Genomic DNA, 20,286 nt, shown 5'->3' with positions numbered 1-20,286 from the left:
GGCCGGACGCGCCGGGAGGAGTCGGGGGAGGGGACAGCCGCGGGGCCGGCTCTAGAGTCTGGATTTGGTCTGCAGTGCCCATCGAGTGCTGGACCAGGGGCTGGCCGGTGCACCCCGCCCTGCGCGCGCAGAGGCTTCGGGACCCCCCAGGCCGAGGCGCGGGCCGCTACGCGAGGCGGGTAGGGTGGGCAGAGGGAGATTTGGAGGGCGCGGGCGCCCTGTGCGCGGAGCAGACGTGAGGCGGCCGGGGGCCGGGACGCCATGTCCATGGAGGACCCCTTCTTTGTGGTGAAAGGGTGAGTGTTGCCGAGGGTTCCACTGGAGGAGGCGGTGGCCGTGCTGCCTGCCCGCACCTCCCCGCCTCTTCTCGCTGTAGGGGGGATGGGAGGCAAGTAGAGGCTGGCGTGGACACAGTGGGGACGGCTTAGCCTGGAGGGCCGTGATCAAGTGTCCAGAGACATCCCTTTCCCGTCCCACCTGGACTTTGAAACCCATGCCCTCAATCAAGCCCCTGGGAAGGGGGTCCTCTTTGGCCTGTGCGCTGCTCTACAACTTATTTGGACGGGAGGAGGGGTTCAGCAGTTCTGCAGGTGGGAAGGGAGGTTAGGCGTCCCAGACCAAACAGGGGCTCTAGTGGAGCACGGGGCCCTGCTTCGAAGGGGGAAAAACAGCATCTGGGCAGGAAAAGGGAAATGGCCCTCCTGAGCTTTGTAGTTGGCGTGGACGGGGGTGAGCTCCTATTGTCCATTGAGTTCGGAGCGCTGGCCCCGCAGACTGGTGAGACCACAACATGCCCAGAGGCGTCTGAGCACGTTAGCAGGCTTGGAGGCGGGGGCGCCTGGCTCCGGAAGACGACTCAATTCAGTGGGGGAGTTTTTACTGAGTAATGGGAGGGGAGGAAAGCAGCCCGTTCAAACTCAGTGATGATGTTGGAAGGAAAACAAAATGAAATCAGCCAAACCAAACTTTCCTTAGCTTTCTGTTAGCACCGGGTTTTTCCCACAGTGCTAAAGGAAATGAGCGCTTGCTTTTTAACTCCCTGATTTCATCCAGGCTGTTTGACAGGTTTCCCCCATTTCTTCCTCTGCCTTTCAGACTAGAACCGCCTTAAACTTATTTTTCCCTGTGAGCTGTCCTGACTCCATCTTTGATTGCTCAGTTGTTTGCAGATACCCAGAAACTTTAATGGCACTGTTACATAGGCTTTGTAGCCATTAAACAAATTCAGGGAAGATGGATCCTGTTGTTGTTACAGCTTGTCAGCTTTTGTTTTAAATGTCAAACAAACGTTAAAAATCTGAGAACTGCGAAGTTCCTGAGAGATCAGTGCTAATCACCCTAAAGTACCACTTTGCTTTCAACTAGTTCCTAGCTCCCTATTTCTGTTTCTGTAGGGGTAAAAGCTGACCAGTTGCTTGAGGGTGTATGTGACTTTTTTTTTTTAAAGATTCTTCTAAGAAAATTTAAGTGATACTCGAGGTGAAATACTTTATTATCCATGATACAGTAAGATACATTTATATATATTTTAACATTTCCCTAAAAAGTTTTGCCTTCATCTGACTTTAGATGGGAAAATCTGAGTTTAGATGATTAATAATACATGGATCTCTACCTGGAAAATGTTATTAGAAGAATTGATTTTTTTTTAGGGGTTAATTTTTAAATGTGAAAGCTGTTGTGTTTTTCCTTTAAACATTCTTAATTCTTAGGTTTCAAAGGTCATGTCTGGCAGTGGAGGCTGTAGATAGTCAGAATTTTTTGTTTCATTTTTAAATGGAATTTGTGAAAATGCTAAATTGCTTTGCCATCTTGACTTTTTTTCCTGATAGTACTTTGCCAGGGCTTGCTCACTGATTAGATATCACTGCTTTATTGGAACATTGGCCAGGAGTCTTGTTTGACTTTTACATTGTTTTAGCTCATGTTCTTAAGATATCAAAACCTTTTGCTATGGAAAAGTAAAATTAGCTACATGAGTGTCTCCAGATAATGTGGTGAAATATATGGGGAGCCATGTACCTCTGTTTATTAAAAGTTTTGAAAATATATTCACTGCATGATGTGGAAAAATGAAAGAAGCCTAAATTGTAACCCTTAGCGTAGGAGCTGATGGTCTTATCTGAGAAACAAGTCACCCAGTAATTAAGTATAAATGACTGGTGAAAATGATTAAGTGCTGAAGTGAATCCTACAGATGATTAAGTCCCCTAGTAGTTCGGAGAAAGGCGTCCCATTAGGAAAGGTTACGATTGGAAAAGCTTTGAACATAGTAGCACGTCTTGAATTGCGTTTTGAAGATGGTTATCACTTAGATGATTCAGTCCTGTGTGTCTTTTCTGGACTCATCAAGTCTTCCTGCTTCCAGTCTCTTTCCTCTTGGTCTTCCTGCTTCCAGTCTCTTTCCTCTTGCATCTGCCTTGGTTTTGTTGGACGAGTGTTCTCCAGAATGCAGTATGAGCCACGCATGCTATTTTACATTTCCTAGTAGACACAGTGAAAGTGAAAAATATGTAAAGTTAATTTTAATGTCATCGATAACCTGGTATAGTCAAAATATTTCAACATGTGATAATTATAAAGATTATTAACGAAGACTCTCACCCTTTTTGTACTGTCTTCCAATCTGGTGTGCATTTTACACTTAAGCACATCTCAATTTGGATGCTGAATTTTCATCAGAGACACTTGATCTGTTTTTAGAATTCATTAAACTTACAGTTGAAAAAGTAGATTCACATACCCAAATTGTTCCAAGTATATTTTTAAAATTTTTGGTAAGTGAATTGAATATCAGTTTTTAAATTTAAATTAATTAAAATTTAAAACTTAGTCCCACGATCACACCAGCATAGTTCGGCAGTCACATGTGGCATCCATGTTGGGCAGGACAGGTGTAGCTCTTCTAGAACCCAAGCAGGAGTTCCCTACTTAACATCATTTAGTGGCTGCCTGTTGCCTGAAGGAAAGTCTCATGACTTCCTGGCCTTGTGATGCAGCCTTCCTGTACCCTTTGCTCACTGTACCTGCTGAGAGCTCCAGGATCTCCAGACTCAGTACAGTGACTGTGACTATGGGGGCGGGTGCTCTGACCCCACATGCATCCATTCTGCCGGAAGCACGCACTCAGCCTTCAGGATTCAGTCAGCGTTTCCACTGCCTCCAGAAAGTGCTTCCTTGACACCTGTAACACATTATCGCACCTCTTCCTCTGGCTGGCTGTCATTATTACTGTGAGCTCTGAGGGTTGGAACTGTTTGTTATTCCTGTATTTCCAGCCTGCCACCTTGAATATATAGCATAGTGTTGAATAAGTTCTCTTTGGTGGTTGTGATTGTGGTTGGTAAGGAATGGTGGTTTGTGGATGAGAACGCTACCAGCAAAGGCCCTCAGATGGGCATGGTGTGTTTAGAAATCAAGGAGGACGTCCCAGGTGGAGTAGGAAGTTTATTTGGAGATGTAATAATATTAATAGCTGACATTTAAAGGATGCAACACCTATGCCAGGTGTTGCAAGCTCAGTAAGCACTTTATAAGAATTACCACTTTGAAAAAAAAAAAAGAATTACCACTTTGTAAGAAGAGTTCTGTGGTGTGGGTATTAGCCCCATTTAACAGATGAGAAACTGAGCTACCACAGAGGGGTTGAGTTACTTCCTCAGGGTCACAAAGCTAATAGGTGGTAGACCCAGGATTCAACATTCAGCTGTTAACTGATACTGTTCTCCTCATACTGTTAACACTTGACAGAACAGGTAGAATAAAATCAAGAAGAGCTCATCTTGAGGCCATTGGAAGTTTTCAAAGCAGGGAGTTCAGTTCAGTCACTCATTTGTGTCCGACCCTTTGAGACCCCATGGACTGCAGCACGCCAGACATCCCTGTCCATCCCGGAGCTTGCTCAAACTCATGTCCATCAAGTCGGTAATGCCATCCAACCTTCTTATCCTCTGTCATCCCCTTCTCCTGCCTTCAATCTTTCCCAGAATCAGGGTCTTTTCCAATGAGTCAACTCTTCGCATGAGGTGGCCAAAGTACTGGAGTTTCAGCTTCAGCATCAGTCCTTCCAATGAATATTCAGGTCTGATATCCTTTAGGATGGACTGATTTGATCTTGCTGTCCAAGGGACTCTCAAGAGTCTTCTCCAACACCACAGTTCAAAAGCATCAATTCTTTGGCACTCAGCTTTTGTGAAACTATGAGCCATGTGTGTAGGGCTACCCAAGACAGGCGGGTCATGGTGGCGAGTTCTGACAAAATGTAGTCCACTGGAGAAGGGAGTGGCAAACCACCTCAGTATTCTTGCCTTGAAAACCCCATAAACAGTGTGAAAAGCAGGGAAATGACATGAAATTAGGGTTCTGAGAATATTGATTTGGTAGTAGTGTTGGGTGCATCAGTGTGAAGAAAGATTAAAAAGGAGATCAGTTAGAAAGCTGTTTTAATTTAAATATTCAGTGATTGGTGTCTGAGTGTTTGAGGTTCACTTTGTGAGATTTTGATACTGTCGATGTCTTGTTCAGAGCGGAACACCAGAACATGGGAGAAAACCACCACAGTCGGGCAGCTGGGCTCTTTGGGCAGGTGTAGCTCTACCCGGCCCATACATTGACAGTGGTATTTTTGCTCCCAGAACTCTTAGCCCTAGTGAATAAACTCAGACCAGCCCTTCACTTGTAGTTTGACTAGTTGACCCTCTTCATGTGTGTTCTCACTGAGTGAGCTTGATTATTCCCATTGCATCAGGTGGTTCTGCGTACATCCTGCACCCTAGTCACTCTGACCCAACTCTCTCCCAAGAGTTCTTCTGTGTATTTTACTCATTGTTTGACATCCCCCATGCTATGGGATGGGTATCTTATCCCCAATTCTTTTTCATTTCCTTCCCCCTACCTAAAAATGCCTCCCTCCTCTTAGCCCTATTCACTCCTGACTCCACACTCTGCATCAGTCCTATGTCCACTTGGTCACCAGGTCCTATTAGTGCATCCCCCGGGTATCTCTGGAATTCTCTTCCTCTCTGGTTTTGGTTCCTCCATCCTCATTCATGTCCTTGTCCTCTCCCACCTGGACTCTTATAAGTGGCTTCTTCAGCAAGCTTCATTTGCACTGCTGCCAGATGTGACCTTGGAGACTCGATCAGCTCACAGCTCTATCCAGAATCCTTCATTCTAAAACACACCGAGTGTCTGTTCTCTGTTTGCTTGCCAGGGGCGAAAGGTCCAGCAGTGAACAAATGACGTTCCTGTCCTTATGAAGCTTATATTCCAGGGACAGGTGGTAAACAAGTGAACACATATACGGCATATCAGGTGGTGGTAGATTCTGTAAGAAAGACAAAGCTAGGTGCAAAGGGAAAGGAAATGCATGCTCTGGGTGTTATTTTTCTTTTTATGTGACTTCCAGAGGCACTGAGATTTGGTGAAGGAACTGAACTTTGTAAATCAGACTGATCTAAAGTTGGAATCTCACCTCTATCCATTATTTGATGTAACTTTTGGCATGTTAATTATCCTTTCTGAACTTGTTTCTTTAGGTACAAAATTGGCTTAACAATGCCTGCTTTATCGGTTATGAGGATTAAATGAGTTAAGGCATGTATGTTGTCTTGGCACAGTTTGGGGCATCCATCAAGTGCTCAGTAAACATTCTCTTTTAAATGTCTGTTTATGTGTCTCCTTCCAAACAGTCTGCCCTTTCTAAGAGGAAGGACCATGTCTTACTGGTTTTTTGTTTTGTTTTTATTTTGGAGTAACATTTAAAGTAACATATGCTCATTTTAGAAAACTTAGGAAATAAAAGTATTTTTAAAAGGATTAAAAATTCATTGAAGGGACTTCCCTGGTGGTCCAGTGTCTAAGACTCCGAAGCTCCCAATGCAGGGGGCCTGGGTTCAATCCCTGGTCAGGGAGCTAGATCCCACATGCTGCAACTAAGAGTTTGAATGCTGGAACTAAAGAGCCCGCGTGCCACAACTAAGACCCAGTGCAGCCACATACATAAATTTTTTTTTTAATTAATTGAAATGCCATCATCCAGAAATAGTTAAAATTTTGGTGTCTTTTTTATCTGTTTCTATTAATAGTTTTATGTAATACTACCCATCAGGTTTTGGTCTCTTATCATATATCAGTCACTGTGCTGAGAAGCTGACAGGGGTTGTCTTTTTAATCCTTATGAACTCGGTACTAGTACTATTACTACTATCATTTTACAAATGAACAAAATTAGTTAAAAAAAACTTCCAAGTTCATAAGCTTGTAATTGGAAAGGCCAGGATTTATATAAATTGGTATTGTTGTTATTATTAATCATGAAGAAATTGGGATCATACTGTCTTACAATCTTTTCATCTGTATATCTTTATATCCTTAACATGCCTTTGGTGGGGAGGCTTTTTAATGACTGCCTTTGTATTTTGTTGTATAAATGTAATATAGTTTGTCACCTGGGATGACATTTATGATGTTTCTAAATTTTCTTTATTACAATTATTGTAATGATAAGCCCTGCTTGTCACAGGTCTTCATTGCTGTTCCTGATTATTTCCACAGCCTTTATTCCTCTGGCAGAATTGCTAATTCAGTGGGCAAGCACATTTTCAAGGCTTCTGATACATGTTACCAAATTGCCTTCCAAGATACACTCCTCTCCACTCAACTCCCCACTCCACCGCCCAAAGTTTGATGGACCCATTTTCCTTGATCGCTTGCCAATACTGAGATTCTCATTTGAAGAAACCTTGACTAATTTGCTAGGTGAAACATACCATGTTTGAATCATGTTTTTTTCATCATTGTGTTCAGTAAGGTCTTACATGGTGTTTGTTGAATGAATGATCCCGTTTTCAGTTTTGGGATCTGTAGTTTTTAACCCCTTTTTTGTTTGCAGCTTCTAATCAAAATAAGCCATTAAGAAATTGAGTGGTGGACTATGAGAATATTTTGTACCAAGTGAGCCTCTCCTATAGGAAAAAGGCATAAATATTGTGTTCCTTTAATATTTTGCTGGTTTGGAGGCTTTGTGTGCCTAAAGAAGGATAGTTTTATTTCCATGTTCTTGGCTATGGATCTTGTTGAAATAATGGTGTAAGTAAGCAGATGAGCAAAACAATCTGTGTTACATTGTATTATTCTCTGATTATCTCTTGGCTCTGTGTAGAATCTTTTATGAGCTCCTTGAAGGCAAGCATTGTGCACTGTATTCACAATGTTGAGAAAAGTTATCCTTATTTACAGAGTACTGTTATCCAGTAAAATTGAATAAAAGTCAAGTCTCATTTTCTACTTTTTGAAAATCCATCAGATGTTTCAGATGTTTCTTCTTTTTTTTTTTTTTTTTTTTTTTTTGCCTTGCTGCATGGTTCGTGGGATTTTAGTTCCCCAACCAGGGCTGGAACCCACACCCTTGGCAGTGAGTGTGTGGAGTCCTAGGCAACTCCCCAATCAGATGTTTCATTGTAAAAATCACTTTACAGACATTTGTTATACATTTGTTGAATTCCTAATACTCTATTTGGCTCCTGAATTATAATCTGGTTTGGAGAACACCATGCAGCTGTGTGAAACAATTTAGGTGATAGACGATATGGATTGCATGTAAGATTTTGGAATAGAGCTGAGATACTGTGGAGACTGAAAAGACTCCCCGGGGAATGTTGGTCAGAGACACTTTCGTGAAGCAAGTAGGGCCATAATCTGAGCCATGGAGGAAGGAAGTGTCTGCTTTTCATTTGCAGAGGTGTAAGGACTCTTCCAGACGGGGAAGCGGTGAGTGAAAAGTCCAGAGCCAGAAATGAGGAAAGGGAGGATGAGAAGAAGAGCTGCCAACTGAAACAGATTTTGTTTCAGTGAGAAATCAGGTTGGAAATGAAAGTTGGCCCCTTTGTGGGGAGGAGGCGGCATGGAATACCCAGTTGAGGAGTTTAAATTTAATCTGTTTGCTTTTGTAAATTCTTAATGAGGAGGCAGTTTTAACAGTTGTTACCATGCCACTTGCCTGTGGTCAAACAACTTCTGAGGGCTCAAACCCAGGTCTTCTGATTCACTAAGAAAATAGATTTGTCAGGAGGCTTTGCAAAGATGGGGTTGAAAAGTCTTGTTACTAGAAGGTGCCTCGTGCTCTGGGTCAGAAGAACTTGAGGCCAGAAACCAAGAAGTCTGAGCCCCTGTGCTCTTATTTGTTTAATGAATGCAGACTGGTTATTGTGAAAGTTCCTTCTAGATCTAAAATCCAGTGACGCAGCTTAAGTAGAGGTTGTGCAAGGTGAGAAGTAAGAGGAAGAGTCAAAGATGATGCTTGTCTAGACAAGTTTCAAATCTTGGAAAATAGTGTCACTAATAATGAGAATGAGGAAGTTAGAGAAGGAAGCAGGGTTTTGTTTTTTTTTCCTGTTTTATTTTGTTGTTTGAATACTCGCTTTTTTGTAGGGAGAATATGATTAGTTTGGTTTTAGGCAAACAGAATGATCCAGGAGACAGCTAAAATATAGGAATTAGTCCTGGGTGGCTGGTTAGGGTTGGGACTGCAGTTGGGGAGTCATCAACTTCAAGGGATCGTGTGAACCTACTAGTGTTGATGAGTACCTAGAGGCTGTAAAAGTAGCGCTGAGAAATACTGGGACCAGGTGGAAGAGGAGGAAAGAGAAAATTAGTAGAAGCTAAAATAGCACAATATCACAAAAACAAGGAAGTGAGAGTTTCAAGAAAATAGAAAGGTTTCAGTACACTGAAAATGGGGACGAGTTCAAGTCACCCGTGACTTGGACCTGCAATGTCATTGGTGGCAGGAGTACTATCCCAGGGGAATTGTGGAAGCAGCAGCAGGTTGAGGTCAAAGTTGTCTAGAACTGTAGGTAACTAAAGGCTTTTTTTTTGTTTTTTTTCCGCCTCTAGGAGAATTATTGCAAAAGATATTATCACAGTGAAGTTGGAAATGGCAGTAAGGTCAAGTGTGTGTGTTTCCTCTTACAAATGGTTTGAATGTGTAAGTCAGGCAGTAAAAAGAGCTCCTCCTCACCTAGCCTGAGGGGTTGGTGGTGGGACAGGCCGTTGGGGTACAGGGTAGGAGAACAATAATAGGGTTGCAGAGGCTTGCACATCAGAGGTTTTCCAGGTTTCTTCAGTAGAGTGGAAACCATCTGCCTTCACTAGCCTCTCAGTGCGTTGGTGAAACAGGGACTCCTGTTTCATACATACAGGATGACATACAGGATGGGTGCTGCTCCAGACATAGGTGTTGCAGCCTATGGTGTTTTTCCAAAGGTGGCCGCCCAATATCTCTCCTGTCCCATTTGCTTTTCTTAAATTGTGAAGCTGGTTTTCTTCTATCAAGCTGGAATTCTCATTGCTTTTCTTTGAACCCAGTCAGACCTTTGTAACTGCCTTGACTGATAGAATGAGGCAGAAATGACACTGCTTGACTCGTGAGGATTAAGTCACAAAAGACACCCAGTTCAGCTTCCAGTCACATCTTTGTGACTTGGGACACAGGTCCAGCTCTACTGCAGCCCCTCTGCTCGAGCACTCATGTGGAGAGACTACAAAGGCACAGAGATGCTACTGAGGAGCGCCTCCTCTCGCGGCCCCCCGCCCAGGGGGTCTTTCAGCTGAGGCTCCAGACAGTGTGGAATAGGGCAAGCCACCCCTTCTGTGTTCGGCACAAATTCCTGACCCACAGAATCCATGCACATAAGAAATGTTCGTTTGATGCCACTGATTTTGGGGGTCATTGTTATACAACCAGAGTGACTGGAACAGATGCCAATTCAGAGCCTATCAGCATGGTCAGAGAAGAAAGGAGAAATCAAAAGGCTGGTGGAGGCTGCACCTCTGATTATCGTGCCGTTTGTTGGCCCAACTGAATGACAGGTTCAGGGAAACTGAAGCTCCCTAATGGCTGAAACACTTCTTCCTCCCATCTTACCAACAAATTTGGTGAGATCCAGCTAAGAAATGATTTTATGGTTATCTGGATGTATTGCCTGAAACCCAAACAAAGGGTTGGCTGGGATGGTGAACCTTTCTTCATGGTGGAACAGACTGGGATGTTGTATCATCATTCAGTCGTTCAGTTATGTCTGACTCTTTGTGACCCCATGGATTGTAGCACACCAGGCTTCTCTGTCTTTCACCATCTCCCGGAGCTTGCTCAAACTCATGTCCACTGAGTCAGTGATGCCATCCAATCATCTCATCCTCTGTCGTCCCCTTCTCCTGCCTTCAGTCTTTTCCAGCATCAGGGTCTTTTCTAATGAATCAGGTTTTTGCAGGAAGTGGCCAAAGTATTGGAGCTTCAGCTTCATCATTAGTCCTTCAAATGAATATTCAGGATTGGTTTCTTTTATGATTGACTGGTTTGATCTCCTTGCAGTCCAAGGGACTCAAAGAGTTTCCTCCAACACCACAATTTAAAAGCATCAATTCTTTGGCAGAATGATGTATGGTAGGGGCTTAACCAGCAGTGACTAGGGGTTAGTGCTGGGTTAGCTTCAAACAAACAGGGGGACTTCCCTGGTGGTCCAGTGGTTAAGACTGCTCACTTCCAATACAGGGAACAAGGGTTCAATCCCTGGTCAGGGAGCTAAGATACCACATGCCTCATGCTGTGGCCAAAAAGAAAAAAAAAAAAAAAACCCACAGAAAAACTGGGTTGGTTTAGTCCTGCCAATGTCAACTCTTTTTAAGGAATGGAAGAATCCAGTTTTGAAAGCTTGGATTACTTTATTTTTACTTGAAAGACACATTCTTCAAAGATGTGGGCTGTGTTTTCATTTTTGACATTTGCTTACTGGAAAGAAGCTCTGTGTTACAAGTGGTCCCATGGGCCCTGGCATGACTCTCAGTGAAGAGCCTTCATTCTCGTGGTCATAGAAGTTGTTATCCGTGAGGATATGACGGGGCTCATCATTTTGATGGGCCGTTTGGTAGACAGCAAGGGGAAAAGCCTCTTCCCTGGTATTTCCACACTGTGACTCTTGTTATCCATGAAATGTGTGAGATGAGACTGACTTTGAAGCATCTGCAGCAGATGTGGGAGTAACGTCTGCTTGACCGCTGTGGGAGTTAGCCGTCTCTCTCCTTCAAGGGACTGAAAGATTTCTCCCGGTCAGGAGCTAAACCTGTAATGCCTAGGGAAGCGATTAGCAAGACTTTTGTTGAAATGGTGTCAGACACGATACCCAAAGCTGTCCGTGAGCAGATTACTACTTACCAAGAAGATTGCTAAGCTGAAGTGAAGTGAGTGAAGTCGCTCAGTCGTGTGCAGCCCCATAGACTGTAGCTTACCAGACTCCTCCGTCTATGGGATTTTCCAAGCAAGAGTACTGGAGTGGGTTACCATTGTCTTTTCCAAGGGATCTTCCTGACCCACGGATCGAACCCGGGTCTCCTGCATTGTGGGCAGATGCTTTACCGTCTGAGCCGCCAGGGAAGCCTCTGTACCAAGAAGCTAAGCCGAAGAACTCCAGAAATTCAAGGTATACATGACCCCTCATAGAAAGTTCTCAGCATCAGACTTTAATCATTCCCATTATGCACTTGGAAGAAAAACCTGAAAATAGCTAAAGCAGACTCTACAGGAAAAAGAGGCAATATCTTGTGATTCCGACCTTTCCAGAGACCGCAGATGAAAGTGGATCACCGTTGACTAAGGAGTCGGCAGCCGCAGAGCTCCTCACGGGGGGCAGCATACTCACAGGGCTCAGTGTGTGGTGGGCGCTCACCACGAGCAGAGGATGGTGCACATACACGTGTGGGAATGCACACCAATTCATGTAGAAACAACCCCTGTACCTTTCCTGAAAAAGTAGGTGAAGAAAGCTCCACCAGCTCTTCTCTGTTGAAATCCTCCCAAATACCAAACAGCTGGCCTGATTATATACTCCTGTGTCCTGTTCATCAGTTTACTTGGAATGACAGGTGATTCTAAATATTTAGTCCCAGGTATTTACAAATAGTTCTGAGTTGAGTGGGTTGTGTCACTAGTTAGCATCTTGTACTTTTTGCATGTGTCTTGAAACTGTTCAGAAATCCCAAGTTCTTTTGGGTATTCTGGGTACCATTAATATTTGGCTTAAAAACAAGTTTTATCTGTGACACACATTTTCTCTCCATTCACTTTCTTTTTCAGGCTAATACTAAGCTGAAATTATGTTAAAAGAAGAAAAATTGGGAGGTGTTATAAACTTTGAGGGCCCCTGTGAGATGCTATTAAGATAGGATTCCTTGACATACTACAGGTTCTCTGGCTTTTCAGATCAGAACCACTGCTGACCGTTCCCACTTTTGTGATCCCTTAAAACACATCTTAGAAAAGTAAAATAAGACTACTTTGACTTTCTTATGTCTGTGCTACTACTTGAAAGCTAAAAATGAAACCTCTTTTAAAAGTAAGAGATTGAGAGTTATACGAGCGAGGTCACTGACCGGGCCTGTGGGGTTTTGAATGTTATCCTGGGATCGCTTTGTAGCGTTTTTCTAATTCCTGCCATTTCTTTCATTTCTTTTTTAGGACATGCTCAAGTTCTTACATGCTTTAGGACACTTTGATTTCACTCTGTATTGCTAGAATTGAATCCACCCACCTGCTCCTCCTTCCCCTCAAGTCTGAGTTGTCAGCGTCTTTAAGGTTGTGGTGATGAAAGTACGGCCCTTGGATCCCAGTGTGGGGGCCGCTTCAAGATCCTTTCATACAAGAGTCCCTCAGCTTCAAATGCTTTTCATGATGCTACTCAGATGTTACTTACTTTTTTTCATCATGTTACATTTAAACTGATGGTGCAAAAGCGGTGGCAGGTAAAACTGCTGGTGCCTTTGCCTAAATCAAGGCAGTGGCACCAAAACTATTCCTCCCTCATGGTGAAAAATAAAGAGAATCACATTCCCTTCCGATTGTTCTTCGTGAAACAGTAAAAGAAATAATAATTTTATCTTATCTTGATTCCCATTAACACTTTTCCTGTTTTAAAAAAAAAAGCATAGTTGGTCTCTCTCTCTCTCTCTCTTTTTTTTTTTTGGCTGTACTGTGCACCCTGTGGGATCTTAGTTCCCTAACCAGGAATCAAACCTGGGCCCCCGATGGAAGTGCAGAGTCCTAACCACTGGACTGCCTAGGAAGTCCCAACTTTTCCTCACTTTTTAAAAGTTGTAATTTGCCAACAATAAAACTGACCCTTTTTAGTGTGTACTTCTGTGAAGTTTGACAAGTGCATGTAGTCAGTAACCACCACCTCCATAAGTAACTTGCAGGACAGATCCATCAGCCCTAGAAGTTTCTCTCTGTCCCCCTCCCCCCATGTCCAGCACCTGGCAACTACTGATCTGTTTTCTCTCCCTATAGTTCTGCCTCCACCATAATGTTACAGAAATGGAATCATGTATTGTGTGGCCATCTAACTTCTTACACTTTGCATAGTACGTTTGGGATTTGTTCTTATTGTTGCACGTAGGCATGGTTTGTTCCTTTTTATTGCTGAGTAGTATTCCATTGTGAAGGTGTACCAGAGTTGTCCATTCCTTGGTTGAAAGACATTGGGCTTGTTTTCAGTTTTTGGCTATTATGACCAAAACCACTGTAAGAATTTGCAGGTTGTTGTGTGAGTGTGTGTGTTTTTGTGTCATCTTGAAGTGGCGTTGTTGGGTCATATGGTAAATGCATGTTTTGTATGTTTAATTTTAAGAAACAACTACACTGTTTCCCAAATGGTTGTACAATTTTGTGTTCCCACCAGCAATCCTTGAGCATTTCAGTTACTCCACTGCCTGGTCAACACTTGGCATTGTCGGTTGGTTGTGTGAGGCCGTTCCAAGTTTGTAGTGGTATCTCATTATGGATTTACTTTGCATTTTTCTAATGACTAATGGTATTGGGCATCATTTCATGTGCTTACTTGTCACTTGTATGTTATCTCTAGTGAAGTGACTCTGCAGATCTTTTGCCCTCCCCCATTTTTTTTAAGAAATCAGCTCAGTTTTCTTTTTTAAAGATTTATTTGTTTATTTTGGAATGTGCTGGGTCTTCATTGTGCCCATTTTTTTAATTGGGTTTAAGTTTTGAGAGTTTAATATATATATATGTATATTGTGGATGCAAGTTATTTAATCAGAAGTGTAACTCACAGTTGTTTTCTCCCACCTCAGTACACATTTTAATATTCTTTGTGACAACATGAGAGAGTGCATGGGGCACTTTTGCCGTATTATAAGATGACTGACTCCAGGGAAGGCACTTCTGTGATGCAGTTGCAAGCTGAAATAGCTCGCTTTTTCCTCCACAGAATCTCATGTTTTTCTTCAAAGAATGAGTTGCAGACTGGTTATTGAGACTTGCATATGCTCACAAGGATCAAAATTATCCATTAAAAACCTTGAGATGTTCTCAAAAATGAATGAGGTGAACCTGTTACTTCTTGGAAAACAACTGACAATACTTTTACAGATGATGAAATTCGAGCCTTTTTTAAAAGAATTTTGGGAAGCTTGATTCAACTTGTATCATGTTACAGATTCCAAGTAGTTAAGTTTTTCTGGTGGGATTGGTGGTGATATTACTGTATGATTTTGGATGTTGTGTAATGAAATGAGTCAGCATTTGGACGATCTCTGATGCTTGGTAAAATAATACTTTGTAAATGACCAGTACATGATGGGTAACAGATTCAGTCACTGTAGAAGATGGAGCAGTGAGTTGTAATGTATGAGGGTTCACAAGGTCTTTGGTGCAGTTTCAGCTTCCATACTGCCGCTAAGCTTTAAGAAACTGCCACTTGTTGAGTTTTCTTAGAGCGTCAAGAAAGAATATTCACAATTATCTGAAAAGACTGTTAAAGTACTCTTCCCTTTTCCAACTATATATCTGTATGAGGCTGGATTTCTGTCATGTGCTTCAACCAAAACGTATATAAACAGTGTAAAAGAAGTTGTAAGAATATACCTGTCCTACTGTTAAACCAGATATTAAAGAGATTTGCAAAAATGTGAATCAGTGCCAGTCTTCTCACTAAATATTTTTGTTTTAGAAATTTTTTGCAAATCATTAACATACAGTAATTTCATTGTAATGTTTTATTAAGTGGTAACTATTTTAAAATATCTGTTTGAATTTCTAATACGGTAAGTGGCAACAGATAAAGAGCTCTCATCAAAATAAGTTCCTTGGGGTCTTCAGTAATTTTGAAAAGTGCAAAAGAGCCCTGAGACTGAAAAAGTTTACGGATCACTGCTTAAGAGTTTAATTCCAGCATCCTAGTTGTCTGTTGGTGGTGGAGAATGTGGTATGCTCCAGTCTGAGACTTCTGGTTTTCAAAAAGCAATTCAGAATTCAGATTTCCTTTACAGAACTGGTAAATTTTATGTCCTTTAGAATGAGATGTATCATCTTCGATAACTTTTTGACTCTGCCTTCTATTATCAGAGAAGATATTCAACACAATTCAACACAAACTTCCCTTCACCAGGTACTTCATATTATGGGAAATGTATGCCCTTTTCTTTACCAAATCAGCCAGAAACCTCAATAAAGTGTAAAAATAGTAGATTTGCATCTCGGTTACTTAGTCCTTCCTCTTTTTGTCTCAGATAGAGTTTCTCTTTAGCACTGAAAGCATAGGGCTGATGTGAGAGGGAGGAACAATGAGGGGACTTGCTTAACCCACGAGCTGGGTGTGAACATCGTAGAGTGTTCTCGGTAGATTGATTGTTGGCCACATAGCTCAGTGATTTATTCAGCCGGCTCCAGTGTCTATATTCTGTATTTAACATTCAGCTTTTTCGCTCTCATCAGTATTCACAGTCCAAGATATTATAAGGTACTTTTTTCATTTTGTTAGTGCTGTCTCCTCTGACACTTCAGATGTCAGAGGGAATGGGATGCGTGTAGTTCCCTGTGTTAAAGCCATAGGCAACAAGCGCACTGACCGAGCACCCAGAAGAGTTGGTTAAGAAATCATGGAAGGATCATAACAGATACCTTAGTTTAGGAGCATGAAGGTTATAATCTTTGTACACAAGAGACCATGATTATAAAACGACTCCTTTTTGGCTTTTATACATGGTAGTGTTAGAGTATAACATTTAATGGTAGATATTGGCCCAATGGTGGGGAGAACGGTTTTTAAGACCTTGTGGCTGTATCTATAATCTAAAAGAAAACAGACCACAGTACTTAATAGCCTAGTCTCACCCCCTGAACTTGAAGCACACTAATCTTCTGTGCAGAGTAGAAAGTACAATAGCGATATTTAAAGCTAATCCTGTTGGGGAATCTTCTAATGAGATTTTGAATTTTAAAATGTCTCAGGTTAAAATACTTACCTCCTAAAAGACAAGCTGTGTAACAGTAACTCTTCTATCTACCCTTTTTTACCCCTCTTTCACAGCAGTCTTCCCAAGGAAAAGAAAGTTGTTTTAGAATCTTCATCTGAATGCTAATTACTTTGCACCAACTAGCAGCATGATTGAATGTTATAGCTTCTTAGACTACTTTTAAGTATGGTCTGTTAGAAAAATTAAATTTTGTCCTTTACAAAATTTAAAGAACACCCTGGTGGCTCAGACGGTAAGGAATCCACCTGCCAACGCAGGAGACACAGGCGATGTGGGTTCGATCCCTGAGTTGGGAAGATCCCCTGGAGAAAGAAATGGCAACCTGCTCCAGTATTTTTGCCTGGAAAATCCCACCGACAGACCAGCCTGGGGTTGCAAAGAATGAAATGACTGAGCGGCTAGCACTTTCACTTTACGAACAAACTTGATATTATAGGTGCTTAGGTGGTGGCTATTTTATTTTGAAATCAGCTGAGAGCATAATACTCAGACTATTATTTTAAAATTTTGAATTTTGATATTTGTCCATGAAGAGCCTTCTGTAACAACTTAGAAACACTTTGGGGAATGGTGGTTCATTGCTGAGGGTGGGGTCTGATTGCAATGGTTAACATAAGTCTTGTATTAACTTGTTCATAGTAAGTGTTGTCTCATTTCTGTCCTTTCCCTTCACCTGGTTACAGAGAGGTTCAGAAAGCAGTCAACACTGCACAGGGATTGTTTCAGAGATGGACGGAGCTCCTCCAGGACCCATCCACAGCCACGAGGGAAGAAATCGACTGGACCACCAACGAGCTGAGGAACAACCTCCGGAGCATAGAGTGGGACCTAGAGGACCTCGACGAAACCATCAATATCCTTTTCTGAGGCATCTGTGCCACGTGAGGCAAACAGACAAATGGACAGGTTTTCATTCAGATGTCTCGAATACATAGATGAGATACTTTCTTTTATCATCGATTGATGCTCCTCTTAGTTGTACCTTGGCACACTTACAGTCGTTGCCCAGGAGACTAAGGCAGAGTGACCAATGCTGCTTCAGTGCAGGAAGCGCCTACAGCATAGAGGCCACACAGTGCAGCGGCTTTGAGCTTGGGCCCTGTGGTCAGACCGGCTGTTCACGTGCTGCCTCTGCCAGTTATACTTTGCTTCTCAGTAGGACGTTAGGTAACAGTTGTACCTAGCTCATACGGTTGTTGAAGGTTTATCAGATAAAGAGTTTAGGATGGTGCCTGACACAGTGAACTTTCTTTTTTGTTGTTGTTGAGTCATGCAGCCTGTGGGATCTTAGTTCCCCAACTAGGGATCAGACTGTGCCCCCTGAATGCCTGCATTGGAAGTTCAAAGTCCTAACCACTGGACTTGCATGAAATCCCCATAGAGAGCTTCTGTGAGTGTTAGCTGTCATTATTTTGAGGAGGTGTATACAGATCAGTATCGTACATTGGTAATTAGAGATCAAAAGAAAATCCTTCCCCGGACTCTTTCCCGTGCATTGCCAGTGAGCATTACAGAGGCATCTTGTCCCATGAAACTGCACTTACTAAAGCAGATCTATTATGCCAAGTCATGCTATTGATGTTAAGTAAGTTCACTGATATGATGGGTGAACCAGGGAACTGTAAATGTTGGATTACATGACCATTTTTTCAACAGGAAATATTAAATCAGAACTTTAGATTGAAGATATGCCATTTGCATGTTCTGAGGCCTGTTTTGTTTTTTGAGTGTAATGGCACGTAAAGGAAACCAGATTTTGTTAGGACCAGTCTGTAGTCAGCACACAGGTTCACATAGAGTTGATGTGTGGAGTGGATAATTTCTTTTCATCAAAATGACCCTAGGGTGCCTTTTAAATTATTAAAAGACAAATGTGTCCTCTAAAACTAGTGGAAGAGAAATATGTGAGGGAGTGGGAGCAAAAGCACCCTTACTGGGAGATATGTCCTACCTTGAGATAGGAGGGAAGAGAAAAAGATTGGGGGAGATAGAGAAATTGTGAGATAAAGAGAACAAAAGTTTTAATAGATATTCGTCATTCAGCAAATAGTCATTGAGTGTGCTATGTGCTGGACATCTTGCTAGTTAACTGAGATTGGATTGATAAGCAAAAGTGTACCAACCCTTGTAGAACTTATGGTGGGGGTAGAAGGGGGCTTGGAGGAGGGAGAACAGACATTAGTCAAATAATATCACAAGTACATCCTTGCAGACGATAAGAGATGAGTACAGAGAGGCATGGAGTGACCCAGGGTCGGGGTGAGGCGAGCAGGGAAGCCTCACAGAAGAAGCCTCGATTTCTAGATGAAGAAGCAGAGTTAGCATCTTGACAGAAGCGAGATGGTTGGGAATGGCAAATGAAAACGGCTTGCAAATGCTGTCCTGGTAAAGGTGATCTGGAGTCAAAACAATGGCAGGCATGTGGAAGAGCCTAGCTTAGCTGTGGCCAGACACCCATGGGTTTGTAGTGAACCCAGGCAGGTCACTTCTGCCTTGGGGCACAAGGACCCTCGTATAGCTATGGGCAGAGAAAGTTTGAGGATGATCAGTGTAAGTTGACTGTGTGTTGAGAAATTGGGCCAGATTTTATTGCTTGCCTGTGAGAGATCTGTGGTTTAACACTGATGTTGGTTAGGTTTTTGCTGATGAAGTTGCTTTACCTTGACTTTTTGACCCACGCATAGTTGAAGCAAATCCTAGGAAATTCAACCTCGATGCAACCGAATTGAGTATAAGAAAAGCCTTCATCACAAGTACTCGGCAGGTTGTCAGGGTAAGGAATGAAATCTTATTATGTTACTTGTGCAAGAAAAAGCCAGACTGCTTCAAACTCTTTCCCTTATTGTAAACTACTAGGTCAACTCTGAAACTCCTTTTTAAATGAGTTAAATGACAGTTTCCACATATAATTTCTCTGATGGAAAGGAAATCTGTTGTTAGTATCATCAGGCTTATTTGTCAGAGCAAAAATGAGCAAGGAGACTGCTGGCTTTGGGAAGGTTATTGTGTCCTTCTTGTCCATCCATCTCACTCCTCCAGACCAGTTGTCTTTTTTCCCTCTTTATTTCTTAGTATGCTGTGTTCCTAGACAAAAGAATAACTGCTATGGTAGAAACCATTTGGTTTCCTGATTGATTGGTAATCACTTTGCATTGTGAAGAGTGCTCTTACTGGGTTTGGATGGCGGCCTCTTCTACCATCTGAATTGCTTCTGGAACTCTTGCAACCCAGTTACTGACATTTCCATATACAACTGCTTGACAGCCTTTCGGGAGTCATCCAGAGCAAGCAAGCAATCATCAGCCTATAAGAAATCAACCCAAGGGAAAATATCTTTAGTCTCAGATTATTTAGATATTAACCTATTGTTAAAAAGACCTGAGATGTAAGTGAAATATCATTAAGATATCTTTGTATTTTGAAACTATATGGCTAAGCCAGTTGATTAGCATAACTAGATGTAAGAGAACCAGCTGTCTTTAACATATGTACTAGAAAGCAGCTTCCTTGAATAAAAAGACTTGGGATCATACCAGTGCTAACATATGGCTTTTTAAGAGTCATCTTAGGCAGGAACCTTGCTATGTGTTTGCCAAAGACTCCGTGTCATGTGATTTCCTTTTGAAATTATTTCAAATGGTAGGTTATCACTGAGCTTTAAAAGATTCTTGTTCCTTGCTTTACTCATTAGTTGCCTTTCTGTATCCATATACCTAAAAATTGTTTAGAAATAAACCCATGTTTTAATGAAACAGTAACCTTTTTAGATCTAGGAGCCCCATCTATTGGTTTCCCTGGTAGCTCAGTTATAAAGAATCTGCCTACCAATGCAGGAGACTCAGGAAGTGTGGGTTTGATCCCTGGGTTGGGAAGAGCCTCTGGAGGAGGAAATGGCAACCCACTCAGGTATTCTTGCCTAGAAAATCCCATGGACAGAGCAACCTGGGGGCTACAGTCCATGTG

At 42.2% G+C, this 20,286-nt stretch overlaps 1 protein-coding gene across 1 annotated transcript in view; it reads left to right on the top strand.

Annotated features, from left to right (window-relative positions):
- Nucleotides 1–26: 26 nt before the first annotated feature.
- The window catches only part of STX6 (syntaxin 6), a 47,048-nt gene continuing 26,788 nt past the window's right edge, over nt 27–20,286 (top strand). The window contains exons 1-3 of the mRNA XM_043923287.1: nt 27–296; nt 17,007–17,176; nt 19,002–19,096. Of these exons, the coding sequence (XP_043779222.1) occupies nt 262–296; nt 17,007–17,176; nt 19,002–19,096 (300 nt within the window). The 5' untranslated portion in view covers nt 27–261. The remainder of the gene's footprint in view (nt 297–17,006; nt 17,177–19,001; nt 19,097–20,286) is intronic.

Source organism: Cervus elaphus, chromosome 14 (assembly GCF_910594005.1).
Source record: "Cervus elaphus chromosome 14, mCerEla1.1, whole genome shotgun sequence".
Taxonomy (NCBI): Eukaryota; Metazoa; Chordata; class Mammalia; order Artiodactyla; family Cervidae; genus Cervus; species Cervus elaphus.
Note: the sequence above shows the minus strand (reverse complement) of the source record. Positions and strands in the feature narration are given on the sequence as shown.